Source organism: Lepidochelys kempii, chromosome 1 (genome assembly GCF_965140265.1).
Source record: "Lepidochelys kempii isolate rLepKem1 chromosome 1, rLepKem1.hap2, whole genome shotgun sequence".
NCBI lineage: Eukaryota > Metazoa > Chordata > Testudines > Cheloniidae > Lepidochelys > Lepidochelys kempii.
The window spans coordinates 27,211,084-27,226,686 of record NC_133256.1 but is presented as its reverse complement, the minus strand read 5'-3'; the positions used below and the strand labels follow the sequence as shown (position 1 = coordinate 27,226,686).

Sequence of the window (15,603 nt, the reverse complement as noted above, 5' to 3'; positions counted from 1 at the left end):
CCAAAACGCGGGATTTAGGGGTCTAAAACAGGATTTTAGGTATTTAACTCCTTTTGTGCATTCAAGCCAGGACAGATTTGGTATTCAAGCCATTACAGAGTTAGGCTTAAACTGTGTACTCAGATCCCTACCTGGTCCAAGGGTGCTAGAGGGGAGTCAAAAGCAAGGTCTGGTATGCAGTGTCGCTGAATCTCATGAAAACCAGCTACTGGAGTGCTGGGATTATGATAGAATCTCAGTTTTCATTTGAAAAAAAAAAATTATAAATAAGGACCGAATCCTCAGCTGGTGCAAACTGTCATAGCTCCAGCGAAGTAAATGGCGCTATGCTGATTTACACCAACTGAGTATCTGGCTCTATATTTATAGACCTCATGGCTGTGGAGAAAAGCAGGAAAACAAGACCCCTAATGGCTCAAAAATCGGGAGGCAAATTAAAAGAACCCAAATTCACCACTGGTTACAATCTCATGAGATTTTAGCCAATCTCAACATATTCAGGGCCTGATTCAGGATTTTTGGACACTTGGGGTTGGCAATTTGGATCTGAGCCCATCTCTCCTTATAATAGAGCCCATCTGGCATGAAAACTCTAGGGTTTAGGGCACTCTCTGATGCTGCTTGGACTTGATGCTGCAGCAACGGCAAAGAAGAGGCCCAGCTACAGTAATGTTTGTATTGGAGCTGTACAAAATGTTTGCAGTGGAACTCGAAACTAGTGAAACTGGCCAGGCTTTGCATTTTGTCACAAACTCAAACTTGCATCCAGATTCCCCAAAAGGTTTGTGATTGTTTAGAACCCCCCTGAGGCCTGTGATGTGTGACTTTGCAGGGTTGGGATGTAGAACGAGCTAGGAGAAACTCAGCCATTTCGACTTACTTTTGATTTCAGTTTATTTAGACCTGACACTGAAGGTAAAACTCAGGGGTATCAATCTATGTTAATGGAAACTAACCTGGACCTGATCCAAAGCCTAATGAAATCAATGGAAAATCTCCTATTGTCTTCAAGGGCTTTGGATCAGTCTCCAAACTCATCAAATATCTAACTTACGTGGTCATTTAACAATTACCATGCACTCACTGCTCATCTCTACTCAAAATTTTTAAAAGGTCATTAACAAAGCTACCTAATGTCCACTGCTTCCCAAGTGACCCCCAATTCTGCACAACACAGAGAATCCAATGGGCTTCTTGTAACATGGCAGTGAAACAGCACAGTATGATCTTAAACACTGTCTTAGTGCTACCACAAATTAGTGTCCTTTTTATTTTGTTTTTAAAAAGCAAGAACTCCAGGAAGCAGAATTACTGTTCAGCTAATAACATCTTTAAAAGGTGGCCTTTCTCTTTAGCACAACTGAGACACACCAAAATAACAGTCGCACTTTGAGCACAAGAGACCGCATACTCAAAATAACTCGAATAAACCTTGCCACATTACTTTGTTGCTGTAAGAAAACCACCTTGTACAGGAAGAGAGTTTATTTTTCACTCTTTCCTGAACTACGACTGGAGAATTTATCAGCAATCGTTTACTTTCCAACTGGCAACGGGCAAACATGCTTGGATAAAATAAAACACTTTGTCCAAAATTCAATCTTTGTCCATCTTTGTCCAAAATTCAACCCGAATCTTTACTGCGGTTCAAAAACATCTGGACAACTTTTTTTCTCATCTTCTGTAGCCAAAATTTGGACCAAAATTTAACAAAAAAAGCTGTTTTGCTTGGGATGACAATTACTAGAAATCTCAAGAGAAAGCCTGTTCTTGCAAGTTTTGCAGAATCAGACCAATGCTTCAATTAGCTGGTTTTTACTCTATAATAATACATAACACCCCAACAGTGCCTTCCCTCTGAAGATATCATAGTGCCTTACAAAGTAGGCATAAATTTCAAAGCTAGAAGGGCCCATTATGATCATCTAGCCTGACTTCTGCCATAACACAAGCCATAGAACTTCACTCAGCAGCTCCTGAGCCATGCCATCGTTTCTGGCTGGACTAGAGCAGATCTTTTAGACAGACATCCTGTCTTAATGTAAAGACTTCAAGTGATGAAGAGTCCAGCACACCTTGGTTAATTACATTAGTGTAAAAATCAGCACTTATTTCTAGTTTGAATGTATCTAGCTTTGGCTCCCAGCCACTGGATCTTGTTATGTCTTTGTTGCCAGATTAATGAGCCTCTACTACCAGAAATTTTCTCCTCGGGTAAGTACTTATAGACCATGTTGAAGCCACCTCTTAGCCTTCTATTTACCAAGCTAAACAGATTGAGCTTCTCCAAGTCTCTCACAGGAAGGCAGGTTTTCCAGACCTCAAATCATTCCTGTGTCTATTTTCTGAACCCTATCTAATTATTCAACATCCTTTTTAAAGTACAGACACCAGAACTGGACATAGCATTCCACTAGTGGTCACAGCAATGCCATATACAGAGGTAATATCACCTCCCTGCTCCTTCTCAACATTTCCCTGGATCACATAACTCCCTCCCCCTTAGACACCTCATCACTTTGGGATCTCATGTTATACTGGCTATCTCCATTTTCCAGATGAGGCACCAGGAGATGAAGTGACTTACCCAAGATTACACAGGAAGTCTGTGGCAGAGGTGGAAAGAGAACCTACCTCTCCAGATTCCCAGGGCTTATGCTTTATCCCCACAACCATTCTCCCATGTTAGTCTTTCCTGCCTAAAAGCCACCTGTTACATAAAGTTCCTGTTGCAATTAAATTAATTTACTAACACAGCCAGGCAGTTTAACAGCTTATTAGTGCAGATCAATATTGTTAAGTCATACAAGTGAAGCCTTGTTCAATGCCCTTTAACTCTTTACATATCTTTTTCCCCCCAAAACACACTCCACCACACAAGTCCCTCCACATGGTCCAGCAGCTACGACCAGAGGCAGGCTTGCTGCAGGATAAAAGGAGAGCTACCATCAAAGCTACTTTTGTTTAAAGTGATAAAGGGGGACAAGGGGAACACCAGTAAATCATTCTCATGTTTCTCAGCAGCTCTGCAATTTCCTTTTCAACTCCCACCCCATCCCCAATCCTTTCTATCCCCAGATGGCTTCTGATGCCAACCCACTCCAACAACCTACATGATGAGACGTTGGTTGAAACCATGCCAACCTGATCATTAAGCTTCAAAGAGGTAGTATCAACAACAACAAAGAAAGAAAGAAAAAAAGAAAGCAATGAACAAGTGAGCTAAAAATGAAATATCAAAAAGATAACAGCTCTTTTAGATGTCAGAATGAGACAATGTTTCAAACAATGCCAGGATTAATCACCACCTTGTAACTCATTGCAAAATGTCTATTCAAACATGGTCTAGAATTTGACAGCACGTAGGGACAATCTGTTCATACAAACTACTAGCTGTGCTATATACATCAAGAACACAGTCTGCTTTTCACAGTCCCCAGTATTTTTATTCTGTTCTGTACTGAATGTCAGTGGAGGAAAGATTGTCCTCATATTGCAAACATTTTTTCCCTGCTCCACCACAGACTTCCAGTGTGACCTTGGGCAAGCCACTTAGCCTCTCTGTGCTTCAGTTCCCCATCTGTAGAATGGGGATAATGACACATCCCTACCTCGCAGGGGTCTTGTGAGGACAAATACACGGAGGATTGTGAAGAGCTTTGAGATCAACCGATGAAAAGCATGATCAAAGCTAGATATTGTTATTATTAATTATGATTATAATTATTTCGCAGTGACACATTTTGCTTAGAAAAAATTACATACAGCCTTTTTTCAATAACACTGAGCAATTTCCAAGTCCAAAATGCATTATTTAACTAATCACACAACACTGAGGTGAAACAGGTAAACATAATTATTATTTGACAGGTGAGGAAACAAAGACATAGAAGTTAAGGCAAAAAAATTCAGATTTAGGTGCCTAAGTTAGGCACCTAAATGAGTGGCTTTATTTTTAGAGGTTCTGAACACTCACAATTCCCACTAAAGTCCAACAGGAACCTCAGGAGCCTCAGAGAGAAGGACTTGACCCTTCTTTGTCTGTCATAGAATCACAGAATATCAGGGTGGGAAGGGACCTCAGGAAATCATCTAGTCCAACCCCCTGCTCAAAGCAGGACCAATCCCCAACTAAATCATCCCAGCCAGGGCTTTGTCAAGCCTGACCTTAAAAACTTCAAAGGAAGGAGATTCCACCACCTTCCTAGGTAACGCATTCCAGTGCTTCAGCACCCTCCTAGTGAAAAAGTTTTTCCTAATATCCAACCTAAACCTCCCCCACTGCAACTTGAGACCATTACTCCTTGTTCTGTCATCTGCTACCACTGAGAACAGTCTCGATCCATCCTCTTTGGAACCCCCTTTCAGGTAGTTGAAAGCAGCTATCAAATCCTCCTTCATTCTTCTCTTCCGCAAACTAAATAATCCCAGTTCCCTCAGCCTCTCCTCATAAGTCATGTGTTCCAGTCCCCTAATAATTTTTGTTGCCCTCCGCTGGACACTTTCCAATTTTTCCACATCCTTCTTGTAGTGTGGGGCCCAAAACTGGACACAGTACTCCAGATGCGGCCTCACCAATGTTGAATAGAGGGGAATGATCACGTCCCTCCATCTGCTGGCAATGCCCCTACTTATACATCCCAAAATGCCATTGGTCTTCTTGGCAACAAGGGCACACTGTTGACTCATATCCAGCTTCTCGTCCGCTGTAACCCCAGGTCCTTTTCTGCAGAACTGCTGCCTAACCATTCAGTCCCTCGTTTGTAGCGGTGCATGGGATTCTTCCATCCTAAGTGCAGGACACTGCACTTGTCCTTGTTGAACCTCATCAGATTTCTTTTAGCCCAATCCTCTGATTTGTCTAGGTCCCTCTGTATCCTATCCCTACCCTCCAGTGTATCTACCTCTCCTCCCAGTTTAGTGTCATCTGCAAACTTGCTGATGGTGCAATCCACATCATCCTCATCATTAACGAAGATATTGAACAAAACCGGCCCCAGGACCGACCCTTGGGGCACTCTGCTTGATACCGGCTGCCAACTAGACATGGAGCCATTGATCACTACCCATTGAGCCCAGCAATCTAGCCAGCTTTCTATCCATCTTATAGTCCATTCATCCAGCCCATACTTCTTTAACTTGCTGGCAAGAATACTGTGGGAGACTGTGTCAAAAGCTTTGCTAAAGTCAAGGAATAACACATCCACTGCTTTCCCCTCATCCACAGAGCCAGTTATCTCGTCATAGAAGGCAATTAGATTAGTCAGGCATGACTTGCCCTTGGTGAATCCATGCTGACTGTTCCTGATCACTTTCCTCTCCTCTAAGTGCTTCAGAATTGATTCCTTGAGGATCTGCTCCAAGATTTTTCCAGGGACTGAGGTGAGGCTGACTGGCCTGTAGCTCTCCGGATCCTCCTTCTTCCCTTTTTTTAAAGATGGGAACTACATTAGCCATTTTCCAGTCATCCGGGACCTCCCCTGATCGCCATGAATTTTCAAAGATAATGGCCAATGGCTCTGCAATCACATCCGCCAACTCCTTTAGCACTCTCGGATGTCCATCACATCAAAGCAGGTAAGAAAATGGAGCCCTTTTAAATGACTGACCAATGAAGGCCTTGATTCAGGGAAGCGTCCCTATTCAGGAAAGCACTTATATATGTGTTTAACTTTAAGCACGTAATTAGTTCCATGGGACTTAAGCATGTGCTTTCCTGTGTCAAGGCCTAATGCCACAAACTTCCAGAGCACCAAAAAGAGAAATAGAATGCAATTACTAACCAGTATAAAGTGGTAAGATTCTTCAATTAATACATTTTTTGTGCATCACACTCAAATATATTTTATAAAAATATAAAGCAGCCTTTGTAAAACCAACATCTGGAATCCAACCTATTCAAAGAACATTTTTTGTCCAGGAAGGCCATACAGAGGACACCATTAAAACCTTTACAACTCTTTACACAAAATTCAGTATGGGGTTGGACCTCTGGCCTCAACTCTCTAAAAATCTGGCCCATGAAGTTCAAAGTGGATATATAAAAGTCCTGTTGATTGTGCAGTGGTGTAAAATCTTCACAGTATTTTCCTTTGCACGTAGGTAACATTACGATTATATTTGCAGTATTTCCTATACTTAGGGTATGTCTATACTGCAAAAAAAGGTGTGTTCTTAACTTGGGTTTGCTAATCCACATTAGAATACTCAGGTTAAAACAGCAGTGAAGTCACGGCAACCTATAGGCCATCCTGGGCTTGAACACAAGGTAGGTACATCATTGTTTATGCCCTAACATGTACAGACTCCACTTTCTAAAAACAGACCCTAAGAGTTCTAGCACTGAGTTAAGCAATCTACTGTTAGCTTGGACAGGAGACAGACAGCAGTGCCCACTCTTTGGCAGTGGGTCTCTTTTTTTAAGTATCATCTTCTTGCTCGATTTTCTTTTTCTCCATTTTCTTCTATTGTTGCTTTAGACAGTTAGCTAGACAAATAGGCACAGTGACGGAAATATGAACAGAATCTTTAAATAATTATTTTACACAGTGTGGGTCCCATTAGATTGGGTATGTAATGAGGTCAAAGGAAGCAACTCTGAAAATCAGGTCACCTATGTAGAGGCCTTAAAAATGGATTTAGGCACCTAACTTTTGGTGCCCATGTTTTAAAACTGGGCTCTGAAGTGTTGCTTTTTTTTATTATTAAATTTAAAAACAACTCCTCAGAAAAGATTTATTATCTAAGTCCCAAACATCAGTCAACCCACAGTACTGGTGTGTTTGTTTCTTATGATAAAAGAAGGACTAATGCAAATCTATTAAAATGCGCAAGACCACACAGGACAGATTTTGTTGCGATCACTAAACATATTCAGGTATGTACAAAATATTTCTGATTACGCTACACCTCTACAAAGGTGCTAGCTTGAAAATGCCATGTATTCAGACGCTGCACTCCAGAAGGGAGCCTACTGAAGGAAGTTTCCCTAAGGCAGGCATAAAAAAGTTGAAGAAGTAGATGCTCCCAAGAAAAGAAAAAACAGCACGCCTTCTGAGTAACATCTTCATGGCAAAGGAGTCTGCACAGCCTACTGTATTGGAATCACAGTCCATCCAATGACTGGCAAGGACTTACAGAGGGCCCACATGGCAACGATAGGAACCACAGGCTGTGTCAGGCAGTTTGCGTGCCTCATGTTAGGAAGGATTACTTAGATCACTGCCCGTGCCTAGGAGGGTAATAGACACACTTTAGACACACTATAATGGGTGCTTGCCTCTCTTATACCCTGTGAGAACATTCCACGTACCTTCTGAAGTTTGTCTGCCTTCTCGTAGTACCCCTCCAGCTCCTGCCGCAGAACATGATTCTCCTCCGACAGCATCTCCACCATTTGCTGCGCTCGCTCCACAATGGCATATGCATCAGGCGTGAGCTGCTGGCTTGGTGCAGTCACAGGTGAAGGCTGGGCAGTTACAGTTGATGGGAGCTGTGGCAAGGTTGCTGAGTGCAGTGGGCCAGTAATGGAGGAGGCCTGGGAGGACATTGGACTGTGCTGCTGTACCGGCACCGATGGAAAAGCAGGTTGACATTGTCGGCTAAATAAAAACAAATACGGGAAAAGAATTATATCAGCCCAGAAAAACTGCCCTGAAAATATACCAGCCATCTAGATTGTAGGGGCTTTGGGATAAGGCATATCTTTTTACTACAAGTTTGTTCAGCACCTAGCAATGGGACCCTGATTTATAAGTATTACCATAATATAAATCACAACAGTACTCCAGGTAAAGCATCTACTCACATGTGATTGACAATGATTTATATATTTATCTGGATCTCTAAAATGATAAAAAGGCATCTATCCGAAAGCACTGGGTATCCTGCTTTTGCTTAAAGAAAAGGAGTACTAGTGGCACCTTAGAGACTAACCAATTTATTTGAGCATAAACTTTCGTGAGCTACAGCTCATTCATCGGATGCATACAGACTAACACGGCTGCTACTCCGAAACCTGCTTTTGCACAACTAGTGTCACAGACTTCAGACACCAACAAAATTCAGGAGTACTGGCTGATGGATGCTAATTCAGGAGTACTGGTTGATGGATGCTAACAATATATTCCTCATCCTTGAACCATTACCTGCCTGGAGTCAGTGAGTAGAATTCTGGTAGGCTGAATCAGAAGATGGGAGGAAGTGAAGCGAGCAATGTGATGTTCCTGAATAGCTTTAGCCTAGCAAAGGACAGACTGCTGCAAAACGGCTGGCTGGACAACCCTGATCAATTATTTCAAATCATCAAAGTCATTTTACAAAAGACCCTCATAATGATTGTATGAATAGGTGAGTTATATTCAGATGCATTAATCTATCTATTGATCTTACTGAAAACAAAGAGATGACTTGATCATGGTCTAGATCAGAGGCGGGCAAACTACTGCCCGCGGGCCACGTCCAGCCCACGGGACCCTCCTGCCCAGCCCCTGAGCTCCTGGCCCGGGAGGCTCACCCCCGTCCCCTCCCCCGCTGTTCCCCTTCCACCGCAGCCTCAGCTCCCTGCACCGCCAGTGCAATGCTCTGGGCGGCGGGGCCGCGAGCTCCTGGGGCAGCGCAGCTGCAGAGCCTGCCCTGACCCGGTGCCCTGTGCTGCACGGTGCATAGTTGGCTCCAGCCAGGCAGCACGGCTGTAGCGCTGCCAGTCACCGGTGCTCCAGGCAGTGCGGTAAGGGGGCAGGGAGCAGGGGGGTTGGATAGAGGGCAGGGGAGTTCGGAGGGTGTTCGGGGGGTGGGGGTGTGGATAGGGTCGGGGCCGTCATAAGGCGGGGGACAGGGGGGTTGGATGGGGGCAGGAGTCCTGGGGGGCAGTCAGGAAGGAGGGGGCGTTGGATGGGGTGGCGGGGGGCAGTCAGGGGCAGAGGTTCCGGGAGCAGTCAGGGTACAGGGAGAAGGAGTGGTTGGTGTCCCGGGGGGGAGTCAGGAAGGAGATGGGGCGGTGGGGGGCAGTCAGGGACAGAAGTTCTGGGGGCGGTCAGGAAGAAGGGGTGGTTGGATGGGGAAAAGGTCCAGGGGCGGGAGGGGGGGATCAGGCGGGTGAGAAGTGGGGGGGGCGGATGGGGGCGGGGGGCCAATCCCCCCTCCCCTAACCAGCCCTCCATACAGTGAGGGTAATTCTATCTTAGCTACTTTTATGTCTCCATCTCCATAGTATCTGACTGCCTCACAATCTTTAATGTAGTTATCCTCACCACACCTCTGTGGTAGAGAAGTGCTATTATCCCCATTTTACAGATAGGGAACTGACACACAGAGAGGCTAAGTGACTTGCCCAATGTCACACAGGAAGTCTGTGATGGAACAAGGAATCAAACCTGGGTTTCCGAAGCCCCAGGTTAGCATCCTAACCACTGGATCAACATTCCTCTCCAATTACCCATTCTCCATCATCTGCAGCCGTATCAAGGCTACTTTTCCTGAAAGATAAGTTCTCAGAAAACTACAAGTTACTGGAGTTGAAGCAGGAATCACTGGGTGAATTTCTGCATCCTGTGTTATGCAGGAGGTCATAATTATCCCTTTTGGCCTTAAAATCTATGAATACTATTATGTATACACCATATTTTTTGCTGAATACACAATACATGTGATCAATGTTGTTTTCACAGTGTATGGTGCTTCACAAGGAGGGGAAGATGGGATTTTCAAAAGCACTTAGCATTGGCTAATTCTGTTCCCACTGGAATCAACATCCCATTGACCTCCATGGGTGCAGAGTTAGACCAACACTGAATGCTTTTGAAAATCCTACCTAAAAGCAAAGGCCCAAGTACTAAAGAGCTCACCACAGCCTAATAACAATGGCTAGGCAGGTGGCCTATTGGCAATTCACAGGTATCTTAGCTTGTGCCTTGATGGACAGAACCTCGCTGAAATAGGAAATGCCCTGAACCAGCAAAGGTGCCATTACACAGGCGGGATGGGAATGGGCAGCAGGGCAGACTTAACCAGTAAATGCTCATGAGGCTACTTTGTGTGCTGAGTACACCATCGCATTAGTGAATTTTTTAAAACTTATTTGCTAATTCACTAATGATTAAGTTGGCACAAGAAAGCAGGTGAGTGCCCGGAAAGAGCTTGAACCAAATACATCAGGAGACAGATTTGCTGCAATTGTTATACTATGTTTCGCTTCAATAGCCATATAGTTTCACTTCAATGTTGCTGGCAGAGCCCCCCTCCTCCTGGCCTTTTCACACTACATGCCACATCCCACCTATGCCATATAATGTTTGATGCTAAAGCGAGGTCACAGAGCATCAAGGGGAAAAGAAATAAGGGAAGCTATCACACGCAAAGCCACTGTTAACTGAATGGAACTCTGTCTGGAACTGGGAATTCTCCTACACGGCTATGCCAGTGATGATGTCATAGGGGATGGGACGTTACAGCAACACTGTTCTCAGTATTGATTATAATGGGAAGTAACATGATGAATCTTGCTTAGGCTGCGCAATGCTCCCTTATGTGGAAGGGGCAGTATCACAGGTGATACTGCTTGGAATGTTATGTTGCTCTGCCACATCTGTCTCCTTATCACCAGCAAAATCAGAGAGAGGAAAGGACTGTGCATGCGGGCGCACGTGCTGTGGGAGAGGCCTTTCAAGGGCCCCATTTATTCATTCCTTTGCAATAACGTTTGAGGTTGGACCTATACCTGGTCAACCAGTTTTTTATTGTGAACTGAACGGTGTGGCCGTCAGATGTTAGACTATATAGCTCACGAAAGCTCATGCTCAAATAAATTGGTTAGTCTCTAAGGTGCCACAAGTACCCCTTTTCTTTTTGAGATATACTGAGGCCATTTTGTTACTGCCCTTTTCTTCATCACATTCGACTTTGTAAAACCTCATAGGAAACCGCCAGTATCCTGTCCTCATCAGGGAACTGAAATTTCTTTTTGTTTCAAAAGTTAACAATATAAAAATAGTATGACCAATATTATAAACTGGGTTGAGCAATGAAATGTCACATACAATTATGAGCATGTCAGATATTTCCCAATGCAACCTAGTAAATGGAACATTACTAGTTTATGTGAGGCCTATTCTAACACTTAATAGTTTTATCAATATAATTATTTCAATTAGTGTTTATTTTACCCAAATAGTTATCCTGGTAAAAGCCTAATGTAGACACAGTTATACTAGCATAAAGGAGACTTATACCAGTATAGTTAATTCCCTTTCCTGTACAGGAATAGCTACACTTGTATAAAGTACCTATATACTGATATACCTGTATCCAAACTAGGTGAGCTGTACCTACTTTAACTATACTGGTTAAGCCCTGATTATCCTGTTTGGGGATTTCTAACCTCATATTAGTTTTGCACTTTTCCGTTGGCTTCAGCCAATCTAAGTTTACATTGAGAAGTGAGGGAAGAAGCAGGCCCAGTTAATTCAGTCATTCCTGATTTTCGAGTTATTCACCCCAAGTTACTCCTGATTTACATCCATGTGAGAGCAGAATCAGGCCATAGATTCTGCACAGGCCAGATTGTATTGGATGTTCTCATAACTATTTTCATCTTGAACTTGTACAATTTATGTCGCTTCTTTTGATGTGTGGCTGGTAAACATAATGAATTACTGATGAACAGTTTGTTCTTTACTGTTTACAAGTCCCATTTATCCCAGGTTTCCTTTGAAGTTTTTTTTAAACTGAACCCACTGTTAAACCTCTGGATGCATGTACAATACATATAACACAACAATCCAAAAAGCAAACTGGCAGTTAGAAAAAATAAGATTCCCTGATGAGGTTAAATACAGTTCATATCCAACCCTCAAGTTAATGCCTGAATGAATAAATAAATGAACGAAGCTTGCCCTCTGTCCAGAGAGTCAACAGAGTTGAGCTCCCTTGGACTAACAGGGCATATAAATGCCAATGATTTTTCTTTATTCTTTTTAAATGATGGTTTTACTCTGTATTAGAGCTGGCTGAAATTTCCTGTGTAAAAGGTTTTTCATGACAAAACTGCCTATTTTTTAAAATGACTCTTCAAGAAAAATTATCAAAATTATAGGTATTTTCCATTTTTTGCAAAATTTCCAGTGATGTTTTTATTAATTTTTTAAAACGTTTTTGTCAAAATTGTTTTAGAACTCAGTGGCATTTTTTGTTTACTGAAAACCTGTTATTTTGGTAAATGAAAAATTTTGTACAAAGTAATAAAACACTGCTTTTGGGAATGAAAAATTTCAGTAATGATTTTGATAAAAATTTGATTAATTTTTCAGTTTAAAATGTTATGAAAAATAGGTCCACGTGGAACACTTCATAATTTTGAAATCATTTTTCAACCAGCTTTGCTCTCACTTTTTTCCATTATAGCTGTTTCCCTAGTGATTGCACTTTTCTAGTGTTGTCAGGATAGTTTTATAGTTTGTTTGTTTGTTTTTCCTTTTTGACAGGCATTTAGGAGGGAAGGTTATGACAGCTACAGAAGCAGCAGTGGTAGTGACCCACGGAATGAAGGTGACTAGATGTGGAAGCTGCAGGATGTACAATCTTCTGGAGAGGGTACTTAAAAGGTGCTTCGTTCGTATGAAGTGCCGCCTGATAGACCTAAAGGAAGAGAAGGCCAGAGGTTTGGAGATGCAAACTATGGTTGAGTTTCTAAGGGGATTTGAGCAGATGATAGAGAGAGAAGGCTGAAGGGAAACCTCAAGACTTGCAGATCAGAGAACTGTGGATGAAAAAAGTGACCAGTGGAAGCGTGTGACTATGAGAACATGGCAGAAGAAAAGACCGGCTAGCAAAGGAGAAATAGAGCTGAGGAACAGGCTGTTGGAAAATGAAAGGGAGAAGCAGTAACAGAAGATGGAAGAGCAAGGAAGAAGAGAAGAGTGGCTAGTCCTACAGGAAGAGGGGAAGAGGCATGGGTGGTCGTTATCATAGGCTGCGGGAGCCTGAGCCTTCCCAAACACCAGGAAGAGGCAGGTCTACGTAACTGGGGACTTCCTACTAAGAAGAACAGAAAGGCCTGTCACCAGAGCTGATCTGGAGAATAGAAGGATGTGCTGTCTGCCTGGAGCTAATATATGGAATGTGGACCTAAGGCTGAAGAGAATCCTAATGGGAGCAGGCAAGAATCCACTGATTATTCTTCACATGGGGACAAAGAATACTGCTAGATTCTCATTAGTGTGCATCAAGGAAGACTACACCAGGCCGAGGAAGACGCTTAAAGAAATGAAAGCTCAGGTGATCTTCAGTAAAAACAATGAGGAGTTCAGTGGCACCTTAAAGACTAACAGATTTATTTGGGCATAAGCTTTTGTCCAAATAAATCTGTTAGTCTTTAAGGTGCCACTGGACTCCTCATTGTTTTTGTGGATACAGACTAACACGGCTACCCCTCTGATACGTGATCTTCAGTGGGATTCTACCTATACCTGGAGGAGGAGAGCAGAGACCAGGCAAGATTATGATGATCAACAGATGACTTGCACAACAGTGCTGTGAAGAGGGCTTTGAGGTGGTAGACCACTGGGAGGCATTCACCAACAGAGGACTGTTCTCATGGGATGGATTCAACCTGAGCAGGGAGGGAAACAGACTTCTGGGATGGAGGTTGGCACCGCTGAAGAGCTTTAAACTACGAATTCAGGAGAGACAGTTGGGAGGTGCTCATATAATCTCAATGTTTGATTCCAATATTTGAGCAGAAGGAAAATCACGTGAAAGAGGATACAGCAATGGAGAAAGGGACAACAGAGGGTAGGAAAATGGACATCAAGAGGAAAGATGTGCCAATAGCACTGCCAATAACAGGTATGTGATACTGGCGGTAAAACGACTGTACCTAATCGGGCGAGAAATCTGAGTGAAGCCAAGCAGCAACAACTAAGATGTCCGTACACCATTGCAAGGCGCCTGAGTAACAAAACAGAAGAACTGGAACTATTGGTGCAGAAAGTGAAACCAGGTATTATAGAGATACTGGAAACATGGTGGAACAGTCGTCATGACTGGACTACAGGTATTGAAGGGTATGTGCTGTTCAGGAAAGACAGAAATAAAGGTAAAGGTGGTGGAACAGCATTGTATATTAATGATGAGGTAGACTGTAAAGAAACTGGAAGTGATGGAATGGATAAAATGGAATCTGGGTCAAAATCAATTGGGGAAGAAAGGTAACAGAAGCTCCCCTTGGATAATGGTTGGGGTCTGCTACAGAGCCCCAGGATCTTATCTGGATATGGATATTTTAAATGAAATAAATACTAGAGCTGTCAAGAGATTAAAAAAATTAATCACGCTGTTAATAACAGAATACCATTTATTTAAATATTTTTGGATGTTTTCTACATTTTCAAATATCTTGATTTCAATTACAACACAGCATACAAAGTATACAGTACTTATTTTATATTTATTTTTATTACAAATATTTGCATTGTAAAAAACAAAAGAAATAGTATTTTTCAATTCATCTAATATAAGTACTGTAGAGCAATCTCTTTAGCATGAAAGTTGAACTTACAAATGTAGAATTATGTACAAAAAATAACTGCATTCAAAAATAAAACAAATGTAAAACTTACAAGTCCACTCAGTCCTATTTCTTGTTCAGCCAATCACTCATAGAAACAAGTTTATTTACATTTGCAGGGGATAATGCTGCCCGCTTCTTGTTTACAATGTCACCTGAAAGTGACAACAGGCGTTCACATGGCACTGTTGTAGCCGGCATCACAAGATATTTAAGTGCCAGATGCACTAAAGATTCATATGCCCCTTCATGCTTCAACCGCCATTCCAGAAGACATGCGTCCATGCTGATGACAGGTTCTGCTCGATAACGATCCAAAGCAGTGCGGATGGACACATGGTTTTTCTTCCATCATCTGAGTCAGATGCCACCAGCAGAAGGTTGATTTTGAAGGGGTGGGGGGGGTGGTTCAGGTTCCGTAGTTTCCGCATCAGAGTGTTGCTCTTTTAAGACATCTGACAGCATGCTCCACACCTCATCCCTCTCAGATTTTGGAAGGCACTTCAGATTCCTGAACCTTCAGTAGAGTGCTATAGCTATCTTTAGAAATCTCATATTGGCAACTTCTTTGCGTTTTGTCAAATCTGCAGTGAAAGTGTTCTTAAAACGAATACTATGTGCTGGGGCATCATCCGAGACTGCTATAACATGAAATATATGTCAGAATGCAGGTAAAACAGAGCAGGAGACCTTCAACTCTCCCACAAAGAGTTGAGTCACAAATTTAATTAGCACATTCTTTTTTTTATAAGCGTCATCAGCATGGAAGCATGTCCTCTGGAATGGTGGCCGAAGCATGAAGGGGCCTACGAATGTTTAGTGTATCTGGCACATAAATACCTTGCAATGCTGGCTACAAAAGTGCCATGCAAACGCCTGTTTTCATTTTCAGGTGACACTGTAAATAAGAAGTGGGCAGCATTATCTCCCATAAATGTAAACAAACTTGTTTGTCTGAGCAATTGGCTGAACAAGTAGGACTCGGTGGACTGTATGCACTAAAGTTTTACATTGTTTTGAGTACAGATATGTAACAACAA

The 15,603-nt window shown here is 42.6% G+C and overlaps 1 protein-coding gene across 8 annotated transcripts in view; it reads right to left on the bottom strand.

The window, feature by feature from the left end:
• The window catches only part of AMOTL1 (angiomotin like 1), a 209,641-nt gene that overhangs the window by 53,672 nt on the left and 140,366 nt on the right, over positions 1–15,603 (bottom strand). For all 8 annotated transcript variants that reach the window (XM_073337507.1, XM_073337517.1, XM_073337523.1 and 5 more), the window contains one exon: positions 7,313–7,601. In XM_073337507.1, coding sequence (XP_073193608.1) covers positions 7,313–7,601 — 289 coding nt within the window. The remainder of the gene's footprint in view (positions 1–7,312; positions 7,602–15,603) is intronic.